A 27459-nucleotide genomic window follows, 5' to 3' on the forward strand; every position below is an offset into this window, starting at 1 on the left:
AATTGTAAAAATAAATTTAGATATTGGTTTGCGGATTAATTTTGACAGTAGAAAGGAGCAGTAAATGAGCACTTGTATTGGGAAACCTTTCCAACCATATGTGATTCTTCATCAACCTGTGCACAAAATTAGCACATGATAATAACAAAAAGTAATATGATTACTATGTACATTGCCATAGTCAAACATAAATATGAATAAAATAGTTGTACCTCATATAATAATATTAATACTTCTACAATAGTACTCTGACATACTCTTGCCCCTCCTCCTGTCAATCATCCCTGAAAGGCCACATGGATGCCCATAATGTGCCTGCTTGATTTAACAATAGCACTTTCGACACGGAAATGCGTTTAAAACTCAAGTACAGACTACCATTTCCAACTTGTCGTATTTTTATAAGATTTTATATTTCAGTTGAATATTTTGCAAGTAACGCAGCGGTGTAGAATGAGAAAGAAAGAAAAAGTAAGCGGAAAATATCGAATCTGCGAGGGAGTGAATAGAAGCGAGATATGCTCAAGACGACAACTGCAGTGTTTTGAAAATTAGCCCTAGCGCCAGCTGGCTAGTCTTTGCTAGCTGTGTTTTCGTGTTGAAACCGAAGCCATTTGCGGCCGAGGTTGTGATTTATGCGCAGTTCGGGCTTGCACGTCGGCCGGAATGTATCGCAGAGGACCGGGGAAAGTGGACAAGGCGCCGAAGGAGGAGAGCGCGGGCGGCAAGTACGCCGAGCTGCTGGTGTTCGGCTACGCGTGCAAGCTGTTTCGGGACGATGAGCGGGCCATGTACCACGAGCAGTGCAAGCATCTGATCCCGTGGATGGGAGACAACAAGCTCATGATCGATAGGTCGGTTGAACAAACCTTAAAAGGGAATGCTTGCTTCTTCTTCTCCTTCTTTTTATAACCCCCTTCCCCACCTCAGTTTTAAGTGTCTTCGAAGACTCTCTCGGATGTTGCTTGTTGCAGCTGGAGGCCTCATGTGACATCCATCAGAATGAAAAACTAAATAAACCGACTGCTCTTTAATATAACTGGGATTGTTTTTTTGTTTTTATTTACTTGTCATGCTTTTCTACCAAAGGAGTTTGAAAATGTTTTTTTTTCTTTTCAAGACATATGACATCCAGAAGATGCACAGTCCTCCCTCAACAGATCCTCAAATCTTTGAGATGTTTTATTAAGATGCCTTTGTTATTAGATGTGGTTGAAGGGAAGCCTGTGCATCCCAGTGCTTGAGGAATTTGCTACGGAGAAACCAAAAGCACTTATTTTCCCAAAAGTACAATAGATTGCCAGTGGGGCAGGTATTCCGCTGCCCCCATGCTCACTTTCTGATCGTCTAACACAGCCATTGTAGGCTTGCCTCTGACGGGGATCTTAGTGCTACGTTATGAAAAAAAGAAATGAAGATTACGAGGTTAATGTCGTAATAAGAAAAAAGGTCGCAGGCAACTTTTTAAGGGTGGAAATTCTTCGATCATAATCCTTGTATACGCTTGAGAAAGGACATACCTTCTACGAATCGCAAAACAGAGGCACTCACAGATTTTTTTCGTCTGAATAAATTAACATAACCTGCAGTGTTTGTTTACTAATTATAACTACAAAAGACAAAGATTTTTCTTATTGCTTAATAATAACCTAAAATAGGATTTAACCAAATTATCCACAAAACCACTATTTACGAAATAGTGCGACTTTATTTTCGAAATATTTCGATTTTACTCTCGTATTGCTACGACCTTAATCTCGTTATCTTGGATTGTTTTTTTGTTGCACTAAAATGCCGTCCTACTTGCCAGATTGAGATGGTTTGTATTTTTGTTTTATGGCTACCAAGATCTTGTTTTATAGCAAATAACCAGTATCTAAATAGCTAAACCAATTGCTTTAAGCCGTAAATACAGACACCGTGTCTATGATTTCTAGAATTAATTCCATTATCAAATATGTAATCTAGTTTCCCTTGTGAAAGCTCATTGCTTAAGGCTCTGATTGGTTAATGATTGGAAGGTAGGTGGTTCAAACCTAAGTATCACTCTTGGGCCCTTCAGAAAGGCCCTTAACCTTTGTTTCAGGGGCGTCGTATCATAGCTGACCCTGATTCCAGCTTCCTAATGCTGCAATATGTGAAAAAAGAATTGATTTGATTTATTCGACTTTTGATCAGAAGGTGTTCTGAAGGTATCCATCGCCGCCAAGTCACGCTAGATAGAGGTTTAGTAGCCTCCTAACTTACTTTTACTTTGGTCTACATTGTTAATAACGTCGCCTTGACTACGGTCCTGCATGCTGATAGGAGCATTAATGCGGTATGTACCGTATTTTAGGACTAGGGCCCTGACCCCAGGTTGAAAAAGTCGTCTCGGTTTGAAGGTGAGATGCTTTTGGGAAAGCGCAACATGACTTAATTCTTTATCGTGCGAGGGTATTTTAAAACCGGAGCGAATTCCTCAGCTGGAACTGCAACTTTGTGAAATCAGACTGTTTATTAAGGTGGTTCTGATGCAACGCATTGATCGGCCTATGGCACTCGCAAAAGGAGCCACCTTAATAGACGCCGGAATCTGTTCCCTGTTTCCAAATGTGTATGTCTGTGTCTCTCTTTATCACGTAACCCAGACCTTATTTTCCCCAGCGATTAAGGCTTAGGGGTCCTGCCAGGCCCCGATTGCCACCACAGCGCCCACTTCTCTCTTTCGACGAAGAGACTGGAACTGAGAAGTGGAATAGAGGAGCAAGCGCAGGAAAAAAACCGTCCATATGGGTTCTTGCGGATAGGTATTTATGTGCTCGGGTTTGTGTGGATGTGCCATTTTACCGTAAAAAGTAAGAACGATGACTGCAGATATCATAACAAACGAGAAAGGCTTGAGTGACGTGGGTACAAGGTGTCATATTTTTGAAAGCGTGTAAGGTAAGAGGAAAGTTGTTTCATTACGTTCGACTCCAGGGCTTTTTGAAACTTTTAAAGTGCATAGTCGAGAATTGGATTGTACGCCTATAGTAAGAAAAATTACTGCAATGTGTTTTTTATTTTATTTTTTTTATTTCTTGGTCTGTACACCTAAAGTGTTGCAGTAGCGATGCTTATTTCTTTTGCCTCCAAGGGATTTTGCAGTTGCCTTGTAAGAGAAATAGTTTCGCTTTTACCTTCAGGCTCTCTTCCCCCCACGCGGTGAGTATTTGTTCGGTGCAGGCGTCCCGGCCGATTTTTCCGTCTAATCAAGCGACTTATTTTGCAGATACGACGGGCGCGGTCATTTACATGACCTTTCGGAGTACGATGCAGGCTCGTGGAACCAGAGCTACCAGCTTTCTGAAGAAGAAGCCAGGATCGAAGCGCTGTGCGATGAGGAGAGATACCTGGCCTTGCACACTGACCTGCTGGAAGAGGAGGCCAGGCAAGGTACCTTAATGCAGAGGCATCCAGAGGTTTATTAAAGTAAAGAACACTATTAGAACAAAAGTTTGTGGACACCTAACTATAAGATGACCTGCACTCTTGTGAGATGTTCCACTAGACCGAGATTTCCTTTCTCTATTACTCTATTCCAGAATTACGAAAGCAGTGCCCAAATTCCAAGTTACATTTTCCATAGTATTCATTTATGTTATCTAGTCTTTTGTGGTGGGCGGGGCTTAACAATGCTTTGCCCTCATTGGCTTGTGAGATTAGGATTGACAGCTGCTTGACATAACTGACTTTAGTGGGTTTCAATTTGGTGATGCAGTTCCCGGTGTAGTTCCAGCGTTTGTCCTTTATGGTGGAAATTGCGTAGTAATTTTTCTTCTTCTGATTGGCTGGTTAGATTTGGCTTTGAAGCCAAATCCCGTCTAATCTTTTAAAATAATAGTTTTTACACACTAGTTTGTCTTTTTAGGCAATCATTAATTTATATAATCATATATATCTCGATCAGTTTGTTTCAAACATTTTCAAAACGATCGGCTGATCAGATTGGCGAAAATAGAAAAAATAATAAAATGAATAAACCATAATAAACGTGTTCAAGCCTGAAAACGTTTGTCGTTACATCAGTATTTTGTTGTACTTTACACTCGGAGCAGAACGGACACATGACTCCCACAGGCGCCGCATACCCACAGCTTGATTCCAGATCAATTCCGAGGTTTGAATAGTAATGTGTGTAATTGCAGTATTGTCTCCTCGCTACTTTTCACACAATTTAATTCAACTCGGAACGCAAAGCAGACATTCAGAGTTCAGTTTGTAGATAAGAGTTTTCAATGCGAAATTAATTTCATTCATTGTGGGTTTTTGTTTTTGTTTTTTTTTCGTATGGTGTTGCAGAAGAAGAATATAAAAGGCTAAGCGAGGCTTTGGCCGATGAAGGTTCCTACAACGCAGTGGCTTTCCGCTACAGCGCTGATTATTACGACCCTTCGCAGCCCACTGAGGAAGAGGATGCCAACAAAAACAAAGGTGGGCTCACGCACACACATGGACACATAAAACTTCCCAAGAGACTGTCCAGCCAATGCATTTACCGAATATATTCATTTTTTAATTTGTATAGCACTTTTAACAACAACAAAAGAAAGACGTTTATGGCATTGATGAAGTTTAAAAAATCAGCTCTTTCCGAATTTGCTTTGTAAAATTCGAGTTATATTTATATTAAGTTTGTAATCTTGCGTACCAGTGTAGATTTATTCATTGCTAGAGACTCAAAGCACTTTTGTACGTCGCTCTGGATAAGGGCATCTGCTAAATGCCGTAAATGTAAATCAGAAATGTATGTAATATTTATGTAATATGTAGAAATTAATCTGAAATTGCATTAAAACCGGTTGTTTTAATCTAAATTAAAGTTCCCAGTTCTCTGTTAACCTGCAATTTTGTATATTCAAAGTTCACTCCTATTTATTTCTGTTAATTTCTATGGAAAGTTTCCACTTTTCAATCCTAATCACAACATCCGTACATAGTCCTTTGACCCATACGGAAGCACAGAGTGGTTCAGGATGATGTTGAATGCTACGGTTTACTGGAACCCAGGGGTCGAAACATGTTCTAGCATGCCCACCCTCTATATATACACAAGCGCCAAGGTTTGCTAAGATTGAAGCGGAAAAACTGTATTTTCCGGCCTAGAGCTCTTACCTCACCCCTGCTAAACGCTTTTTTAGACTTCAATTATATTATAAAAGCCATTATGATTTCAGGGACGATTTTAACAGTCTTGCCCCGATCCCAAACTCTTCAAACTAGTCTCTAGGTCATGTCTCGTTCGATAAACAGCTACCAGGCCTTGAAAACATGCAGATTTGCCCATGCATATACTCCGACCGTGATGAATTATTCAGATGCTCCAAAGTCAAACGAGGTGTCATTTCAAAGGTTTAAAAGGAAAAAAATCGGCCGAGGTTTCCTGTGGCCCGAGTTAAAGAGGATGGCTGTACGCAGAAACGCGCTGTTCACCCACCCGCATGTTGAATAAAGAGTTTTTGTATTTGTTTTGGTCAAATTCGCCGATTCGAAAGTTTAACGCTGCGCCGCATAGATTTAAAAAAAGTGAGTCAAGTTTATTTCTATAGCGCTTTTCACAACAGACATTGTCTCAAAGCAGCTTTACAGAAATCAACAGTCAAGGTGAACGTTGTGCATTTATCCCTGATGAGCAGCCTTGGCGACTGTGGCAAGGAAAAACCCCCTTAGATGTAATGAGGAAGAAACCTTGAGAGGAACCAGACTCAAAACCGGAACCCATCCTCATTTGGGTGACATCAAGAGTTTGATCATAAATCTTTCAACAATACAGAACACTGGAGAGTGAGAACTAACATGAGTACTGGAGTATAAGATTATAAGTAATGTTCTTTCTACAGTCTTATACAGTCTTTATGGTTATAAAACTAGGAGCTACTGAGCTCAACATTTGTGATCATCACAGATCCAGCATCAGCTTCTCCATGCCAGAGCCTTTAAACACTCCAGGAGGTCCAATGTCAAAACTCCACACATGTAGTGGGATCCAATTGGCACTGGTACGTCCCTAGATGGTACGAGATGTTTGCGAGTTCGGCATCTACTTCTTCAAAGAACGTGCATCGGATGCACATTTTCATTTGTATCACGTTGCAAAACAGATTTTGATCTTTGCATCGGTAAAAACCAATTTGTTTGTGTATAACCGTTAGTAGGTGCAGTGTACTTTTATTTATCAGAAAATTGACCAATCATTTGTGACCAATATTTGATATGTAGATAGATTTCTCCTCGCTAAACGCGAATGAAGTATCACAATCGGTGTCCTGAGAGTTATATAGTATACAGATTAACATGGCAGAGGTAGAGCTGCATCTTCCTGCAGACAGAACAGGAAAAGAACGTCTGGTTTTATTAAATCTATTTCTTTTTTTTTCTAGAAGTTTAAGTGAATGTATAATTTGCTGTGTGTCTGAACTGAAGAAATAAACACAGACCATCTGCGCCATATTGAATCGGGTTGTGTTAAAGCAAAATCGGATCACGCTGCATCGTAATAAAGTAGCTGCTTCATATTTTTATTGTATCGTATCTTTGGCTATGCATCGAGATGCGAATCGCATCAGCCTCAGTTAGGGAGCTGTTCATCCCTAGTTTTTATACAGGAGCATAGGCATATTTTTAAAAACTGACTTGAAATTGCTTAATGTTATTGTTGGTTTTTTTTATTTTAATTTGATTTGCTGTACATCTGCGATTTTGCAGGTACAACCAACTCTGATGTGGCTTGGATCATTTTTTTTTTTTTTTTCTTTTTCTTTGTTAGACCAATACAACTGCGCTTTTCTTTTTTTTTTTTTTTTTTTTATTTAAAGAAAGCCTTGAAAGGTTTCAGGGCGGTTCTATTCATCCGCATCAACTTCACACAGGCAAGGCTCATGGCATTGTACCAAGTGCGGCCTAAATACAAAGTTTTCCAGATTTTTATTATTTATTTATTTTTTGTCCGTGATGGCAGCGAACCGAAGCACTTCTTTTTCCACGTTCGTAAATTATTGATTTAGGGCAAGAAAAGGTTGACCGCACTGAGTCACTGCCTCGCCAGTGAAATAAATGTTCTTCGGCAGACGTCTAGGCAGCCGGGTCGGCTCATATCATTGTATTGCACTCTGTCAAGTTGTTAGAAATAATAGCGGGTCGTTACAGAACTTCACATGGGCTGCAGTTTCCTTTGGATTAGTTAAGAAGGTATTTTAAAAAGAGAAAATAAATACCCTCAAAAAAGTGCTATGTAATAATTACAGATGGTCCCTGAGTTATGTTGGTACAACTTGCAGTTTTATTATGTACTGTATGTTGTAACCCCATACTGATCAGTCTTCTTTAAGATTCCTGGGAAGGCTAGGCCGTCTCCACTTAGGATATTTTCAGGTTATGATTGCGTCATCGGGAACGCATCTCCGTCTTTAGCTATTACAGAATTAAAGACCAACAAATTGACTAAATATACAAAGATTATTAGATCTGTTTTACTTTAGCCGCTATAGAACTTTTTCGTTTTTATTCATTTTTAACAAAAAAAAATTGATATAATGAAAATATGCGCAATATTCCACAATTGTCTCTACACAACCGTTGTCATTACTACAATAAAATATTACTGACATTCGTACAATATCATGTCATATTTCATGGCTTGATAATATCGTCACATGCGTATAATGAAGAACAAATGTTAATTTAAACACTTTTTTTCCTTATTTATTTTGCCATAACTTCAATAATCTCAATCGCTAGATTGTTCAATTGTACATTTTTGATCAGTCAAAAAAACATAAATAAATAAAAGAAAGTACCACGATGCACTTCGTCGAAAGACGGAAACGAGGAGAAGAAACACGAAATGATCATTGCCTCAATTCTTCATTTTCACAGCAAGAAGGAACCCGTCTAATAAAATAGAAGAATAAACTGTTAAATGGCTCTAGTGCTCGAGGCAACTTTGTGTTCCTGTGCTCTTGTTCTTTCTCTTAACTCCACATCCTCTCATCCCTTTAGAGCCCGAGCCTCAGGAAGAAGACGGAGAAGAACCGTTCGTAGCGCCCCCTGGTTTGATCATTCCCTCCGATGTAGAGCTGGTAAGATTTAAATGTAGAATGTGAACAGATGCAGGGACTGTATATGAACTAATATCTTTTACATAGAGGAATAGTTTAATTGTTCACAAATGTTGGTCTTATTTTAATTATTTTTTATTTTTATTACATGTTAACAAATCGAAATGGTTTGAACGAATGGTTTATGAGTTTGAACAGCATATTTATATATTTTTTAGAATTTCTTATTCTTTGAATGCTCACTGCTTACAGAAGTCAACTGCTTGCTCTAGTGGATTGTGGTTGACTTTTAATTGAAACAAGGGCATTCTGGAATAGCAACAAATGCTTGCAAATGTCTGCTGTGTAATGAGTCGGTAGTAATGTGTTTAAGGTGAGGTATTTTATTTCCCCCGTTACAAGCAGTAAAACCTTCGTGATGTCAACAAATTCACTATAATCAGTTCTTTGCTTGTTTCTGCAGTCAAATCAACAGTGTGACCTTTCCCTGTACTTTAAAATCCCTTTATTATTCTTTAATATCTGAGGTAAATGAAGGACAACATTCCTGTACTTGATTAAAAGTACATAATTCCGTTGCTCAAATATGCCATACAGGGTTTCTGAGGGGTCTTAGAAAAATAAAAAAATATATAAATTGTAGGCTTTACTTTGCTGTTTTAGGTCTTAATTTTAAACGTCTTAATTTTCTACCTCTAAAGCTCATGGAAATGCTCCAGCAGCACTTAAATGTTTTTCTTCGTTGTTGGTTTCTGTGGCGTTGCAGTTCTTTCTTTTGCTAATCCAAATATACTTCGCCGTATTACGACTTCTAATGAGACCAGCCTGCAACAGCCAATCAGCTTTCTGTTATTAGTGTGAATTTCTCTTGGATTGTACCACAGACGTTAAACGGATTTTATTTCATTGTTTTCTTATGGGGAAGCGCAAGCTAAGCGATTCTCAGCTTGAAAACATGCTAACGACGTTTTTGATGCGGTTTATAGGTCTTAAATATTATTCTCGATGATCTTAAGCCTGCAGAAACCCTGCTATATGGACAAAAATATTGTTTCTTCCCCTAACTTTGAGGTTGAAGAACATGTTTAAAATGACCGCCCCCGAATCCCCTCATACAAGAAACCACGAAGCATCTATTGTATTTTAGAGACTGCATTCCAGTGAGCGTTCCATACATTTCTCCTAAACAGGCACAATGACCACGCTCAAAGGCCACTCCTGTTAGATAACAAACCTTGGAAATGTCTATAAATCCAGTCTGAATTTAAATGAATACTTGTTCGCTGAAGCGCTTTAAGAACGTGGCACCGTAGCAAAGCGCTACACACGCTATTATTTAATGCAGGCAACGTGCAACAGTGCACTGTTTTTAATCTCCTACTGCAGAGATGTTGCGTTTACAGTCGAATTGAAGGTGAAGGTTAATTTTTTTATCACAGGAGCTCCGAGAATCGTTCTGGCTGCAAAGCTAATCACAGGTTTATGTTCTCGCACTCACTCTAATATAGTACTGTTTCTGTAGTAACAGGGGTTCGCAGGAACGTGAACATCAGACATGCGAGGTGTTAAACGAGCTCTAGTCAGCGTACTGTTGATGATTTTTGGGATTTGTTCTTAGGAAAAAAAGATCAGTGCTTTGGAGCAGTCTGTAGGTTCTCCTTCACTGGAAAGTCTTTCCACCATTTTAGTAATTCTATGAAGCATAAATATTAGGCAGCAAGTGAACATTTTGTCCTCAAAGTTGGAAGCAGGAAAAATGGGCAAGCGTAAGGATTTGAGTGAGTTTCACGTCGGCCAAATTGTGAGGTCTAGACGACTGGGTCAGAGCTTCTCCAAAACTGTAGTTCTTATGGGATGTTCCCGGTCTGAAGTGGTCAGTATCTATTAAAAGTTCTCCAAGCAAGGTGTAAATGAACACCAAAAAGGGACAAATTTTCGAGCAGATGAAGATAAAATAGCTAAATATCACATTCTGATAAGTTTTCACCACGAGCATGTAGACTGTTTATTGGTAGACTGTTAAGTATAGGCACTTAGTTTACACCTAGCAGCCAAGTGGGATGCAAACTCTTGCACTCAGCTGTGGTGTTGTATAAGTAATTGTCCATCTGCTGAATTCTATCAGGACAGAAATTACTTACGGAAACCGAACCATGTGCCACATCCATTTAAAAAGAGGGATATTTAAACAGTGTGAAAAATGTCAAAATGTAGATTTCCGTTGGCGAAATTTCAAAGCTATCCAATTATAGCTATATCTTTTGAAATTTTGCCAGTTAGTTTACGTTTTTTTTTTCTCTCTTTGAGATCCATGCTAGAATTTAAATACTCATCTGGACATATTGTAAACTTTTCAAAAATGAAGCTTGGGTGCTTCCAAAAGAGGCTCTACATATAAAATTCCTTGTCTGAAATTCATTCATTTCTTTTTAAGTGGTCGTATTTGTCACGTACTTACTAGCATGGGCAGAATGCACCGCCCCATTCATAACGACAGGATGTAGTCGACGGCTTGCTTTCACCTCAGCAGTGAGCGCTAAGGATTATTCTCGCCATGCATATGATCTAATGCAGGGATCCCCAAAATACGGCCCGCCCTTACATTTGAAATGGCCCTCTAAACTATACCAGAGACATGTTTAAAAAAATGTCATTTTAAATATATATTTTTCCCTCATATTTGATAAGAAAGGTTTGCTTTCATACTAGAATTTCCCTTAGTTATTCCCTTATAGTTGATTGCTCCAGCTATCTGCAAAAATCCACACTGATAGTTTTTCCGGCTTCCGGTCCACTGTCATTAAGAGAGCGGCCTCTACGGGCAAATCACTGACACCACATGCTGTTTGGTTTTAAACTTGAGACTGTGCGTTGCACGGAGATGGCAATATTTATTAGCAATTGAATTTTGCATTACTATTTTACTGTTACTATTTTTTTTATCGAAAATGGAAACGACGATCCAACCCAGCTTTCACTATCGGTAAAATCCATCGGTTGAGCTCTAGTTATTAAACTTATTTGTTCGATTTACCCACCAACCATATGCATAAGTAATTCAATGTTTTGATTTTACAGGCAATGAATATGAAAAATGTCATTATGATAGTAATAATGCTCTTTTTAATAGGCGATATAGCTCTTGCAAAGTAAAGCACATTTGTCTGTATGGTGCAAAACAATATAATAAACTAATCTAGCATTAGGAGGCGTGATAAATACATTTAAAAATGATAAAATCTTCACAATAATACTGGTAGTCCTTTATAGAAGGAAAAATGATGTGGCCCTCACAGAAAATAAAGTTCAGGGACTCCTGCTCTGATGCATCAGATTGGTGTTGCAGAGTTTTCGTTTAAAGATTCAACATTTTTACTTCCTTACCACAGAACCATAAGGAGCTCCTTCTGAGAACAACCAAGTGCAAATCGCAGGATGGCGTAACGCACTTTACCTTCCTCCACATGCATTAGCTCACAGACATGCACATTGTGATTGACTTCAGAGAGGGCAAAACCACACCTTTTATCCAGAGGGGCAAATTTAGTCATCTTGGACCACATGATGCAAATGATTGACCTCATCTCAAGCTCATAATTTGTTAGCTAGGATATGATCCTTATTAAAATCTCACATTAGACTCGCAATTAAATGCTCCGTACCTCGATTGCGCAAATCAGCCGAGCACTTGATCGCGGAATCAGTTTTTTTTTTTTAAAGCAAATGGAATCAAATTCGCATCTTTCGCCCCCCGGATTCCAAGGACACATGTCCTATTTACCACATCCCCTATTTTCAGTCACTCGCCCCAATTCTTTTTTTTCCCCTTGCGCTTTCTCCTAATGCCAGCTCGATGACAAAAAAAAAAAAAAAACCTTCAGTCCTTCCAGCTTAAAACTCCCAATTAGTTTTAAGTCACTCAGCCCAGGTCTTTGAGCAGCTCGGCTGAATTATTTATTAATCTGCTCTGCTCTCTTCACCTTCTTTATTTTTGTGTTAAGCTGCACGGCATTTCCGCAACAAGCACCGGGAGGACCGATTCTGCGGCTTTCCGTTCGCTCTTTGCCTTCGTAATTCGTGGTTATTTGTCATGGTGTGGAATTTGTCTTTTTTTGGCTTCCCGGGCCTGTCCAAGGAATAAATTAATGATTTTATTTCTGAGTTTTTTTGGTTTGGGCTTCTTTCAGACAATTGGGTTCTAGCCATGTTTATTTATGTGATGGGATTTATAATGCTGCAATCTGCAATGCTGCAATCTGTGGCTTTTTTTTTTTTTTTGCTTTTTGCAATTGATCAAAAACTTACTAAAAAAAGGGGAGGAGACAAATATAATCTGCTATAGATTTATGACTAAAAAAGTTACAGCAAGCTAGTTCTGGTCGGTATCTGGTATTAAACGTACGAGTTTGTTTGCAAAACTTTGTATTTGTTTTTTTAAATATATTTTAGCCTGCCACCATCAAGACCCACGCCATCATCGAGCGCACCGCAAACTTCGTGTGCAAGCAAGGAGCCCAGTTCGAGATCGTGCTGAAGGCGAAGCAATCCGGGAACTCGCAGTTCGACTTCCTGCGCTTCGACCATTACCTGAACCCTTACTACAAACACATCCTCCGAGCCATGAAGGAGGGACGATACACACCTGCCTCGGAAAGCAAGCAGGACCAGACCCGGGGCAAGTTCCCGCAAAATCACTACACAAAATATTCCCTCAATATGTGATATATGCTCAATAGTTTTAAAAAAAGGCGATTGATTATTATTATTAGTAGTAGTAGTAGTTGTTATATTATTTTCTTTTTGGACCTGCAGAAACCAAGTTTGGAAATTCCAACCAGGAGGAGGAAGACGAGGACGACGATGACAGTGACGATGGCAATTACCTCCATCCCAGTTTGTTTGCATCAGCGAAGAGTTCTCGCCTAGAGGAAATAATAAAGGTACGACTGAGAATTTTGCTTTTCTTTTTGCGTGGTAGCGGTTGTAGGGTCTGGGGGGGTTCAGGAACGTATTTATCTATTTAAACTGTGTGCAATGTGGTTGCTATGGTGGTCTCTTGGCTGTTCACTAAGGCCTGTTTGTTCTTTATATCTTGTGCTATAGTTTTCCAGGGGCTTCTCTCACTATGTTGTTGTATATGGTTGGTAGGTTGTTGCTATTCCAGGTGGCTGCTAAAGGGCACAGCCTGGGACCCCTACAGTACTGTTGACACATGGTCTGTGCGTTTGTTTGTGTTCTGTGTCTCAGGTTTTTTCAAAGGTTTCTTTTATGTTTCTTCCATATTGTTGTTTCAGTTGTACAGTTTCTATGACATTCCAGGTTGTTTTTGGGAAGTTGAGTAGGAAAAGCTAATCTAATCCTAGGATCTTCTCCATCAAAGAGCAAACTAACATCGCACTTATCGATAGTGACAGAGAAAGACTGACTGTACATGTCACACTTCCCACACTCAATTTGCTGGATGCTCGCCATATCGGAGAAATTACGTACCTTAATGTGCCGCTCAAAGCGCTCCCGAGGGAACTCGCACGTGCATCGAATGCAACAGTTCCCTCTGTACTAAAACTTCGCAGTACGAATACGTGCATTGTTACATCCCTAGTGAAAAACGGCCTTATAACCCTTCCCAGATTGTTGGGTAGCAACAATTGGCATTGTGTTAACACACACCTGAATGCTTCAGACCAACAAATTGCTAAAACTTGGGCATATTTGCTGACGATCAATTAATCAAGAGCGTTTCATTTAGCAGCACATGGCTGCTTATTAGCCTCCTCGATTCATATGGAAACAATAAAGTCGTACTCACATTTTCACGCATGGTTTCTCTATTCCGGCTTGATTTCTGTAAAAAATACTAATAATCATGTGTTGTTCATCCGAGGTTGCGATGAATCCGAAGTCGAAAACCGGATAAGGACCAGATGATGATTATTATAATTTTTTTTTTATTATGTCCTGAACAGCCATAGAATTCAAAGAGGAGGGATTTCATAGTCCGATGACTGAATATTTTTATTGTATCAACGTTCCATTCATTTATACACACCACAGTAAGTTTCAGAAATTATTCCCGACAAGATAAAGGGCTGTGTGGACGCTTTCAAAAGAAGCCACTAATGCACTCATTGAGAGAATGTGTTCATCTCCGCATGTGTCCTAATATTTAAACCTTCCTCAGTTCCAGCGTTTAAAAGCCGCCTGCTGTTGAAATGTCTTTCAGAAAAGACATTACATTTTCTGCTATAATTGGTCCTGCTCTGAAGGCATCTGACATCAAAGTGCTTTAGAAATAATGACACACATACATAATAAAATAAAAAAATTATATATATGTATGTATGTGTATGTGACAGCGAGTAATTTTCAATTTGATTACCTGATAAAATATTCTGTAGGTTTTGTGATCTGTGTTGCAGGGAAGCATTTAAAGTGAGCAGCGACAGATTTCCGTGAAAAGATACATAAGACGACGCCTTATAACACTAACAACTCTTCAGCCAACTTGTGAAGTTTTCTTCACACTTTTAATTTTTTTTATTTTGGCAGCATGGAATTCAAAGTAATCCATTTAGTAATTAAAACAACCTTTAACAAAAAGAAAAAGTAAAGTGGTATAATTTTTTCCTAAACAATTACCAGCGTTTCCAGACTCGACACTCCTTTTGTCCGTATAGAGTGAAAGAAAATCAATGTGGTCCTTCACTGTTGAAGTCTTAAAATCGCAGGCGTTTTGAGTTTGCACACTTACGGTAACACAGGTCCTTCTTTTGAATTGTTGTAATGCATTGTTTCCAAGCTGGTATAGTTGTAATGGTGTTTAATGGAAGAATTCAGCAGGTAGGAGTTCGGCGATTTCGAGCATAAGGCCAGACATGTAACAGTCGGGTTTTGCTGAATAACAAAACTATTCTCATTTGTGTTTAATTTTTATCATTCAACATCATATTCTTCTAAATTATGAACCCTTGTTATAATCACATGAGCAGACAGGACCCAATCATGAGGTTCTAACTAGAGGTCGACAGATATATGGATTTTGCCGATTAATCCATACAGGTAGTTTTTCCGGGTTGCATCTGTGCTGGAGAGACGGTGAAGGTCCGCTGTCGTCATACAGCACAACAGCGGCCTCTATAGATGAAGAGCAAATGCCACGTGCTGTTTCTTTTTAACACGCGAGACTTCTGTGTTATGTTTGTTTTTTAATCCAGTATCCATTTTCTAAATTATCCTTTGTTTAATCAGGTATCGGCAAGTACGATCCAACCTACCTTTCCGGTATAAAATCCACTATTGGTCGACTTCTAGTCCTAACTGGTAATGAGGCCGAAATTCCCTTTGTGCAGCACTCACACTATCACCATTCTTATAAAAGGTTTTACAGTGAAGGGCTTCTAGACAAGGTCACACTGGTTCCGAACAGTTTCAGATCCCCTAGGGTTGCCAACTCCTACTTCCAAAATGTCCTCTTTCCACCCTTTAGAATAAAATAGGTACGGGTATAGAAAGGTGCTTATTCTGATCTTTGCCTCTAGCCAGAATGACTTGCCCTGCCATGGTGTTTTCAACACTGTTGCTAGGACTATTGCTGCAGTGCACAGACATATCCTTAAGGACGAGATAATCCAAAGATGATTCTTGCGTCACTTTGCTGCAGAACTTTGTTCCAGCGCCTGCTAGAGGGCAAACAAAGTAAATCGCCTTCTAGCTCAGCAACTTCAGCAAGATGTACTGTTGCTCAAGAGGTTTATAGGTCTCATGCTACTCTTTCTGTTCCATATGCCTGTTGTGTTTCAGCCCCAAGACTGCAAAAGAGATTAATAATCAAGCTGTAAGATGCCGATAACCAGGGCTTACATTTGTTACGAACTTGTGTTGCTGGAGGAAATGGACTCATAGGCGGTATGATAGGAAACGATACCCTAGGGAGCCATAAAGTGCGGTTTTATCTTTGTACATTTGCTAAGTCAGATTGTACTTCACAAAGGATCGTATGTGGGAGTCTGACACGCACAAAAACGCTGAAACTTGGTTAGAGCGAAACCTCTGCTGTAAATTACCGTCATTGGAGACTCCTTCGAGAAGGCGAAGAAAATGCCTTAAATAGAGGATGACCGTTGGCAGATTTTACCAATAGCTAGTATGAATCATACTGACCAAAAATAATCAACAGATTTTAAAGTGGATACTGGATTAAAAAAAAAAAAAAAAAACACACTCTATGTAAAATAATACTTAACCTTATAACAAAAAATTCTAAGTAAAAAAAAAAACAAAAACAGTACCAAATCATATAAATGTGCTAGATGAAATAAATATAAAGTAGGGCTGACATTTGTTTAAAATACTTTGTCATCAGTCAATCCATAATCCCAAAGCTCATTTATATATTAAGCGTTTTAATGCAATTTTAAAAATTATTCCAGTTTGCTTTTGTGCCATGTCTGGATATTTTATTTATGCATAAAATTTTTTTGCATTGCAGCCCTTACAGGTCATGGACCCAGATCACCCGCTGGCTGCGCTAGTTCGCAAAGCCCAGCAGGAGAAGAACGGAAACCTAGCCATCGCCGCCAAGCCTGCAGAAGAGGTGGCAGTACAAGCACCAGTTGCAGACTACTCTTCTGATCGTAAGTACAATGCGTAATGTTTCAGCCAGTTATTAGGAAATAATGGTGTAATAGCAATTAAAAAATCCAGATAGATTTAAGAGAAATTTTTAATAATTAATAATAATAATTATAGGACATCAAACAGTTATATAACAGTTACATATATATTAATCATTATTATTATTTGTTTATATTTGATATTTTTATTTTATTTAATTTTTTTTTTAATATATTTTAGTTTTTTGGAAATGTTCCTTAAGGAGGATGATAGAATAATTTGTGTAGATTTTCCCATATTCTCACACCACACTTTAAGGGAACCACCAGTCTAATTAGTCCACCACTGGTCTAAATAACACACTAATGATTTAGTAATCTAAATTTTTCTTAAATTTTGTTTTTTTCTTCATGAGTTTCGCATTGTCATCGTCACCTCTGGCTTTGCTTAATTATATCCCATCTGGCTTTCCTTCTGACCTTACCCATGCTTAAAAATGCTCTACAAATAAAATCGATTAAACAGCGTAGCGCTGAAGTCCCGATAAACTGTCCAATTAAACCTTTTTCTTTCCTATTTCAATACAAGTTCTATAAGACTGTAGGAAGTCATTGAGGTATTCAGAGCGATTTTCGAGAAAGAGCGACGTACACCTTGCCGAACGTGGCTGATCATCCGGTTCATACAGGTTGTAAGCACTGTGACTGATGGACAAGATCATCACCTATGTGCTCTGCTTCTTAACAATTTCCAGAGCTACTGTGTACCCCTGAGGATTATTCCTGCTTTTGATCAGAAATCTTAAACCGTCGAGCCGCCGGTACCGCTCTGGAATCGGGGGTCCATGACAATAACTAAACTTACAGCTTTCCTAAGTATGTGCTGCTTAAACTGAACATTTGGTTTGGTCACTCCTATCAGGACACTATTATTATTATTATTATTAGTCATAATAGTCATAATCCTCATCATTTTAGTAGTAATACATTTTAATAGTGAAGTATGTAGTGAAGCATGTATTTGTAAGAATTCATCCTCCGTGACCGGTGTAAGCTGGTGGAGAAGAGCTGTAGATAATAGGGAAGAGCTGATTAGCGGCTAAATTGAAAAACCTGAGAAATTTATCGCCGTACAGTTTATTACTCAGCCGAATAATTAAGATCCTGTCCAAAGCTTTAAAAAGAAGCATCATGGGCTCCCGCGATTATCGGATTTTTGTGCCGTGGCATTTCTTTAATAAATATTTCAGCGACTTGTTGTCTAAGACCAGATGAATGATGCAAGGAGGGTGAAAGGGTGTGTTAAGATGTGTGTAATTGTGGGCAGGCTTTTGTCACACTTCGGTCTGGTGTCAGGATCAGGCAGTGTTCTCAGATTTATTTATTTATTTATGCAACTATTCCATTATGTATTTATTAAATTCGATTTAAGCGTATAGACACTGCATTTCACTTCCAATTCCTCAGCTATATATTGCAGAAAGAACCAAGGCCTATAGATAACGTTAATGGTTTGTACAGTGCGTTAATGTTTTAACGTTGTGCATCCTCAGATGTTCGAGCCATGCTGGAAAAAATACAGTAGAGGCCTTCTTTCAAACACCATGGAAGTAAAAGCTCTGTCGTACGACCCAGTTTTGTTTTGGTAGCTCAGAATTCTGAGTGTCTTGGCTAGGCCTTGATCGCTAATATGATATAAGATAGGGCCGTGTATCGGAAAGAATTTGGCGATACGATACGTATCAGGATACAGTTGTTGCGATACGATATTTTGCCTTACTGTAAGCAAGGCGATATATTGGTATATATTACATTTTTGGGGGGGTCCTACAATGTGTATTGAAGTGTATTAAAACTTTTTCAGCTTCTCCCGTTAGGGGTCACCACAGCGGATCCTCCGCATGTTTGATTTGGCACATGTTTTCACGCTGGATGCCCTTCTTAACGCAACCCTCCCCAATTTATCCAGCCTTGGGACCGGCACAGAGAGTGGATGGGGTTGGTTCCCTGACCGGGGATCGAACCCAGGCTGCAGCAGTGAGAGCGCCGCATCCTAACCACTAGACCACCAGGGAACCTAGCAAAGTGTATTAATGGGGATTAAAAAGAAATCCAATTATCCGTCTGGGAAACCAAGGAGGCTAAACTGGTTGTGTTCTCTGGGTGGGAGTCATGGGTGGCAATCATTGCCTGTTGTGGGTTTTCCTGTTTGGTGTTCAGTAGGTTTGAGATCAGAACTCTGTTGCAGGCCACTAAAGATGTTCCACTCTAACCCACGTAAACCACGTCTTCATGGAGCTCGCGTTGTGTTTAGAGAAAGAAGAGGTATATAATCAGCCACAGGTGAACTTTGTGCATAGAAATGGTGACTCGATTGAAGGTACAGCTCGGACAACCCATTTTCCTAATTCACTGATTTATGATGTTCAAGCTTCTGCTTGTTTATCATTTATTGCATCACTGTTCCTGCTCTCAGAAAGCATATGTTCTCGTCTGGTTCTCGAATTGATGCGTGTTGCATCATATAACCATGACTTATTCACGAGGCTCCAAACACGGAAAATAAAGTGGACCACTCAGGAATTTGTGTTGCTTCCTGAAGGTTTTTTTCTTTATGTTGCGTGAGATGGGTAACTAAGGAGTTTTTAATTCTGTAAAGGAAACGGTTTTGTCCAAACACAGCAGGACTCAAGTTTGAGTTCCAGATCTGTTGTCACTGGCAAAATATGCAGAGATCATCAGTCCCAGCTACTATCAGGGTTCCTATGCATTTTGAAAAAGTGAGAAAACGTATATAATTTGAGTTTTGTTTATCTAGGTGTGTGTTAGTACTGGGGGAGGGGACAGTATTGAACAAATATTTGTGTTTCTATACTAGTGCCCTATTCAGTTTTCTCAACTATAAAATTAAGAATTTGTATAAATACCATTTAGAAAAACAAAGGCACAACTAATCGATTTAAATCTGAAAACGGCGCTTACGCTTTCAAACGTTCGCCAAAACGCTCACGTCCCTGTACTGCGCACGAGCGAAAACGCAAGGCGCTGCGGCCTGCGTTATTTCCGCCTGCGTTTTATTTACTCTCCGGCTCTTTGAAGCGTCGCGGAGATACGTGCTATTAAACACACAGTAACTTTTACGATACTGCTAGGAAACAATTTTACTTAGAAACAGGTTTACAAGGGATCTTTCTTGAGGTATCACCTGAATGTGTTTGCAGTTTTTTGTCTCACGTGAAGCTGAAATTTCTTATATAGTTATTTCAATGTAATGGATTTGATGATGACCCATGTCCGTCATGTTTATAGCCCTGAAGCCGACACGAGATTAAAGTTTAATATATAAACAAAATTCGTGTCCTCCTTTTCCGAAACCCTCCATTTTCACAGTCCACATTCGCGACGCGATTTTTGCATGCATCCACTTTGAAGAGCGTTTTAAAAAAGTTCTGTTTCGTTGAATAAAATCGCCCTCGCAGTGCGGACAGAAGGTCAAATCCCGAAGACAAAGATGGGTTTTTGAACGAAAATGTATTAGCGTCTTTGTGGAGTTAGGAGCAGACTCTCAGCATTGGCGAAAGGTCTGCGCTAGACCGGATCTGCACAGCTGTGATTGGTTGTTTCCGTCGTGAGGCAGCAGTTGCCATGACGTTACAGTACAGCGCCCCCGTCAGTGCGAATAAACACATGGACAACGGGACGAATAAGGGAATTATGAACAACCATCACAAAGCATAAAATGATTAACCCCATCGGCATTAAGAATCATCTTATTTACAAATTACAAAAAAACTACAAAAAGAAATGTAAAAAAAAATGATTAGTTTGAAGATTGGGGTAATTGTATACAAATGGGCTCAAATGGTATTAAATTCATTAATGGGGAAAAAAATGATTTACATTTTTTCAGATCTATTCAGTCAATCCGATTGGAATTTTAATAGCATTTTGTAAAGATTATATGCATCAGAGATGGTAACGCATGTTTTAGTTGGAATCAGACATTTTTCGGATGTTAAATAGGGTATGAATGGAATGTAAAGTCTAGGAGCCCTGTACTATTCGTGTGGAATTGCTTTTTTAGTCCAGGCTACGTCACGCTTTTATTCCGTCCTGCACTCCTCATGACCAACAGTTCACCTTTATTCCACACAGCAAACGACCGTTTCTGTCTCGTTGACATGGTTCTGATGTTTCGAGCGCGTTCGCTTCTTTATTAAAGCAATTCTTTGGTCAGGACGGCGGTAAATAAAGCTGCTTACACGATTCCATTCGCGCTTCAGGTTTACCAGGCTATTTTCAACCCAGACGACGTAGTGAGGGTTTTGTCGCTCCGGCCTCTTAGCGCCGCACATGTCGCCTCCAATCGACTCCGAGTCATCAGGTTTCTGCTCTGTGGAGCGCTGATGAGCTCTGTGTTTGTGCAGGAGTACAGAGTAGATTTTGCACTCAATTAAATAGGATGTTACTGGCCTGGAAATGGCTTTTTTTTTTTTTTTTAAACTGCAGTAGTGCTTCTATGTGATGTCCTTGAGGATGTGCCGGCCTGCAGCTTAACCTTTTTCCTGACAATTTTGAGAAGCCACAACGCCACCTCCACCATTTGCTCCTATAATTTGATTTGTGCTCATTTAGCCCACAAGGATCTTTAGTAAAGTCAGCTACTGGTGTAGATGAGGTGAGAAGCCTTGGCTGCACTCAGCATTCTAATTCATCCCAAAAGGCACGAATAGGTTTGAGGTCAGAGCTCTATAGCAGGCAACTGAAGATCTTTCGCGTCCTATACAATTGTGTGCTTCCGACTATGTGGTAACATTTGGGGGGGGGTCGTCAAGTTTCCCAATACGTTTGTTCGTTTCAGTGGTAAACAGTAACCAAGTAAATGTAATTCGTCACTGTACTTAAGTAGCTTTTTTGCCGATCTGTACTTTTTCCAAAGTATTTCCATTTGGGGAACTTTTACTTCACTACAGGGCTGAAACGATTCCCCACGTAACTCGAGTAATTTGCATACAAAAAAGCATCATAAAGCACAACTTGCATCAATGCTTTGTTTTGTCCATTTAACTACACGCTGAGCACTGCGTTTCCCCACAGACCATTATTACTGACGCACCACTCGCTAAACTCTGGACCGCTCCACGGTCTCATTTATTAAACATGCCGTACAGAAGATAACGTGTCTATATTCCAGAAAGCACTATATAAATCTGACCATCATCAGCAGGCCTGTTTTCAGATCTGCACACGCCACTAGTTTAACTTCTCCAAGCTGCCTAATGATTGATGAGCCCAGCATCTGCGCTTACAACCAGCAAGCAATGAAATGAGACACCAGGATGAGAGAATTACCACCTCTGCCCAACATCCAACATTATCCTATGACATCATCTGACTTTATGATGATACTGAGGTGTGGGCTGTCAACACGTCACGTCTCAGAGTCCAATTGGTCCCAAAAAAAGCAGAATTCTTGAGCACTTTAACATGTTTTCAAAATCACTGGACACCATGACAGTATAATAGAGAGTAGAATTGAATTTCAAGCCTGTCTGTCTGTTTTTTTAGTAAATAAGATGATTCTTAATGCTGTGTTTAATGTGGTTGATCATCAATGGGATTTCTTTCTTTTTCTTTTGTTCTTTCATTCTCTCTTTCTTTCTTTCTCTCTTTCTTTTTTAATACAACTACCTTTGATACAAGGCTGCAATCAGACTGAAATCAACCTGGCATTCGGGCACTCAAGGGGCCCTGATTCGAACCTGACTGCCTCTCAGGATTTATCACCACTGTTACCATCACCGCAGGGCCTTTCGAATCTCATTGCAGTTTATTTTATTTTTTTCCTCCCTCTCTTTCTTTTTTTTTTTTATACACCTATTTAGGTCCAGTTCTCTACCTAGGGATGATTTTTAGATGCGTTTCTGCTTGCGTTTTCCAATATTAAGCACATTGTTTAAATTAGTACAATACTATTTTAATATTTTCATAATTTACTGGTTGCAAAGAGACTGATCTTTCCTTTTAATAAATCCTTTTCCCTGCACGGGGTTTGGTTTGAATCTGATTGAACAGTTAATCTGTGTAGCCACTGTACATTTTATATATATATATATATATATATATATATATATATAAATTTGCTGAATCTTCAAAACAAAAAAAACAAACAAAAAAAATGTGTATTTATTAATTTTTTATTTGGAACAGCTTTTTAGCAGCTGCCTAAATATGTTTAATCTTTTTTGCAGGAGATGAAATAATCAATAATTTATTTTATTTATATAAATTCTTCTGTTTGGATATTAACATATGGTATTAATTTTATATTTTTTTGCCTGTTGAATCTTGTAATAAATCCATTATTATGTAAAGAATTAGAATTTATTTGTAAAGAGTCTGTCCTGTCTGTCTGTCTGTCTGTCTGTCTGTGTCATTATTCAAGTATTGCTTCATATTTAACTCATTCCCATGTTGGTGTCCATTCACAGCAAACATGGCAGCGCTGTATTATGGGTACTGCATGCTCCCCGATGGGACGTACTGCTTGGCACCACCGCCGCCTGGCGTCGATGCCAGCTCCTATTACAACACATTGCCTGCTGGCATGATGGCGGCTCACTCGGCGTCCCTGGCTCCTCCGCCACCAGGCACTACACCTCCTCCTGACCTTGTCATTACAGCCCCATCAGCTCCTGCAGCTCCTGCAGCCCCTGCAGCCCCATCAGCCCCTGCAGTCCCAACAGCTGCCACCGCTCTAGTCCCTGCGTCTGCTTCCGTGTCTCACGCTGCTTCTTCTGGTTTCTACAGCACTAGGTATGTGGGTCTGACTCCAGACTCTCCAGTCTTGTGGTAAGATATAGCCTCAAGGATTTCTGCACTTTTATCTGAAGTGAAGCTTCATACTGTTATCATAATCATAATAATGCTGCATGATGAGGATTGAGTTAATCATAAAAACATCTAACTTTAACCAAAGTTTTGTTTTCTTTGCCTCCACCTAAACTTCAAAACCGATTACAGACAATAAAAAAAAAAAACAATAAAATGACTTAGCAATTACTTTATAGCAAATACATTATGTGGACAAGTATTTGGACACCTGTCTTTTCCAGCCATATGTGGTTTCGTCTCCAAAATGTTACCACAAAAATTGTATACATGTATCTTTGAATGCAGTAGCATGAATTTCCCTTCACTTGAACTAGGAGACTGAAACCAGTTCCAGCATGACTATGTTCCCGTGCCAAAGCCAGCTCCAAGATCTTGAGTGGCCTGCTCTAAAGCTCGGACCTCAATCCCATAGATGAATGGGAACGCTGACTGCAGCCCAGGCCTCTTCACCGTACATCACCGTTGCCATAGCAGCATCCTAGATTGCTTAGAACTCAACTCTTAAGCACATCAAACATGCACCTTTATGTTAATGTAGCGCCGCTTAGTTCAATAACACAGCAGATCGATTATCTATTATTTACATAAAATATTTCGTCTTTTCCTCCGTCTCTCTCGTTCAGCTCTTCCGCTCCTCAGGCGAACGTCAGCCAGCCGCCGCAGTCGTCATCGTCATCTTCAGCGGCGGCGATCATCCCTCCACCCCCAGACATCCAGCCCGTCATCGATAAGCTGGCCGAATACGTAGCGAGAAACGGTGCGAAGTTCGAGAGTAGCGTACGGGCGAAAAACGACCCACGGTAAGCGACCCATCCCTCTCATGACTCCTCATCCACAGGAAGCTGCATTTTGCAAAAACTGGCCAAAGTGTTCTTTTATTATCCATTAATAATTACATGTTCTCCATCCAGTGCTATTAAAAATGTCAAGGATTAATGATGGTTTGAATATTTGTAAAAAAAAAAAAATGTGCGAGCGTTCATTGTTACCATAGAAATGGCACCGTTAAAACCGCGTGTCTGCTGTGTGTCCAAAGGTTTGACTTCCTGCAGTCTTGGAACCAGTACAACACTTACTACGAATTTAAGAAGCACTACTTCATGCAGAAGGAAGCCTCAAATTTGCCTCAGGTATTTGTTCCCATCATTCTTTCTCATGCTTGGTCCCCTGGTGGTCTAGTGGTAAGGATGCGGCGCTCTCACCGCTGCGGCCAGGTTCGATCCCCGGTCAGGGAACCAACCCCAGCCGCTCTTAATGCCGGCCCCAAGCCCGGATAAATGGGGAGCGTTGCGTTAGGAAGGGCATCCGGTGTAAAACATGTGCCAAATCAAACATGCGGATAGTCCGCTGTGGCGACCCCTAACGGGAGAAGCCTTTTCAGAAGCTTTTTCTGTGTTCTCTAATAAGTATATACATATACTATATTGGCAAAAGTATTGGGTCACCTGCTCATAAGTACAGTATGTGATTTTTCAGCATCCGATTCCACATTTAGTCCCATTTTGCTCTTATAGTTTCCTTCACTCTTTTTTCTGGGAAGATGTTCCACTAGATTTTGGAGTGTGCTTATGGACATTTGTGTTCATCAGCCACAAGGGTATTATGAAAGGCAGGTACTGATGTAGGTGAGGAGGATATATATATATATATATATATATATATATATATATATATATATATATATATATATATATATATATATATATATATATATATAACTCGATATAACTCGGAGCCTGTTTTATTTTTTATTTTATTTTTTTCAATGAAAAATACTTTCATATTCAATTTGCCTTCATACTGCACCCTTATAGAAGACTAACGATTCCTGTTTCCACTATCCAGGACGACGAATTTCCTTTTAAGAGTATGTTTTCTTTTAAGATTCCTCGTTCCTTATCATTATCGAGTTTTTCCTTGCCCCGTCGCCTCCGGCTCGCTCATTAGACACCTAAATCTGCATTCTGCAATGCCTAGTGGACACTGCTGGACGCCGTACCGCTCACAGCTAACACGAGTGCCGCATTGTGGACGTAGCGCGAGCGATCGCACAAGGTTCCCGCACTAAACGTTCTTTCTTTCAGCCTTCGAAATCCCACATGATGCGTGTTCGAATCTCTACATTTCTCTTTCACACAAAACCAAACAGGAGAGAAACATTTGTAGCTTTTTCTCCCCCCTGTTCTGTCCAACAGGATATTAATCTAGAATCCATAATCCTCCCAGTAACACTATTCTGCCCCTTTCTCCGTTTTTGTATTTGGATTGCTTTAGAATCGTCACTTGTTCAATCTCGGTAACAAAATTCTATTTCTCAAACTCCAGCAAACCAGAAGCATTATATAATCCATCGCTCGTGACCAGGCATGATGAATGAATGAACAAGGTTTCAAATATAATTGCTTATTCAGCATAAAAATTATGTTGTCAAACAGTCGAAAATCCATCATCCTCCCAGTAACCGTTTATTAGTTTTGAAAACCTAGCGCATTCAGAGTGTCACGTCATGTGACGCGCCGACAAACTGCCATCGAATGGGCCGTGTGACCTCGGAAGCCGGTCTTTAGATGGAACCACGTCCCCTTCTCTCAGCTGTTTATGTCTCTGTATCGCGTTTGATGGACAGCGCTTTATATACGGTGTCTGAAATCTCATTTTGTTCCCTGGTTGAATGCATGTGTAATCTTAGCCCCACCCCCCCGGGGGTGTTTATTTCTACACATAACATCTGTGAATAAGACATTGCAAATATGACATTCCAAAATTCTTTACGCTCGGCATCCCGGTCATTTCCATTTCATTAGTGTCCTTCAGCTCGCTCGTTTTTCTTAATGGATGTAGCAGGAACATGAACTTCTTTTTGGCACTTAAGACCGTAAAGCTAAATATTAAGGTTTAAGTGCGACACGCGGACAGATTTATAAAGCCATTTGCTTAAAGTGCGATAAGTGGCCAATTTATATTCCGCACACGCAGCAGCCAGAACTAATAATGCCATAGTAAATAAACAAGCGAGCCAAATAGGTGAGTAGGGTTTTTTTTTTTTTTTGGTTTTGTTTAATTTTATTTGGAAACCCTGAAAGTTACTGAATGTACTCCTACATCCGATGGTGAATATGCTATCGAGAATGTGCCCACACAAACATTTTAAAACAGCGTTTTCGTCTAAGAGTTTCGGCGTCCACACTTTCATTTTCAATCGTTTCCCAAAAGTTGCTCATCCACAACGAAACGTCTGAAAACGACGACGTCCCTGTACTGCACGTGTGCAAAACGTAAGACGCTTGGTAAGAACCCCCCTCCCCCGCTCTTTAAAACATCACGGCAACGAATAAAAACGCGGCATAGTTTTCGAAAGCCTCCGTTTTCACAGTCCACATTGTGACGCGAAAACGCCGTTTTCTAATTTTTCCACTTTGCAGAAAAGCTACTTTTCGTTGACCGAACAACACGGAGGCCAAGACGGAAAGAAAAATGTTTTTCAAACAAAAACTTATCAGTGTAGACATAAACAAAAATGTGTTTTTTCTTGGAGTTGTAGTTGCCATTACCGTACAGTACAACGCCCCCGACTGGCCGACTAAACACATTGAAAACATCAGCGATTCTGACTTGCATCAGAGATTGTAACACACGTGTTATAGTTCGAATTGAAAAACCATTGTTTTATATTAAATATGTCAAATGTTTAGTGAAGTCTGCATATTTGTCAGGAAAAGTATGGAATTTTAAAACGTAAAATGTATTGGAACCCTGATATAATTTTTTTTTGTTGTTGTTTTGTTTTCATCCACGCTCGAATCCTCGTCCAGCACGCGTTTTGAAAGCTGCACCATCCGCAGTCTGTTGGATGTAAACAGCCAAATGATAAATTT

At 39.7% G+C, this 27459-nt stretch overlaps 1 protein-coding gene across 1 annotated transcript in view; it reads left to right on the forward strand.

Annotated features, from left to right (window-relative positions):
* The first annotated feature begins 345 nt into the window (after positions 1 to 345).
* Positions 346 to 27459, forward strand: part of LOC124397819 (splicing factor SWAP) — a 106937-nt gene continuing 79823 nt past the window's right edge. The window contains exons 1-10 of the mRNA XM_046867636.1: positions 346 to 854; positions 3254 to 3417; positions 4324 to 4455; positions 8020 to 8099; positions 12528 to 12753; positions 12891 to 13018; positions 16567 to 16711; positions 23182 to 23506; positions 24208 to 24384; positions 24621 to 24714. Of these exons, the coding sequence (XP_046723592.1) occupies positions 667 to 854; positions 3254 to 3417; positions 4324 to 4455; positions 8020 to 8099; positions 12528 to 12753; positions 12891 to 13018; positions 16567 to 16711; positions 23182 to 23506; positions 24208 to 24384; positions 24621 to 24714 (1659 nt within the window). The 5' untranslated portion in view covers positions 346 to 666. The remainder of the gene's footprint in view (positions 855 to 3253; positions 3418 to 4323; positions 4456 to 8019; positions 8100 to 12527; positions 12754 to 12890; positions 13019 to 16566; positions 16712 to 23181; positions 23507 to 24207; positions 24385 to 24620; positions 24715 to 27459) is intronic.

The sequence above is a fragment of the Silurus meridionalis genome, chromosome 15 (genome assembly GCF_014805685.1).
Source record: "Silurus meridionalis isolate SWU-2019-XX chromosome 15, ASM1480568v1, whole genome shotgun sequence".
NCBI classification, from domain to species: Eukaryota; Metazoa; Chordata; class Actinopteri; order Siluriformes; family Siluridae; genus Silurus; species Silurus meridionalis.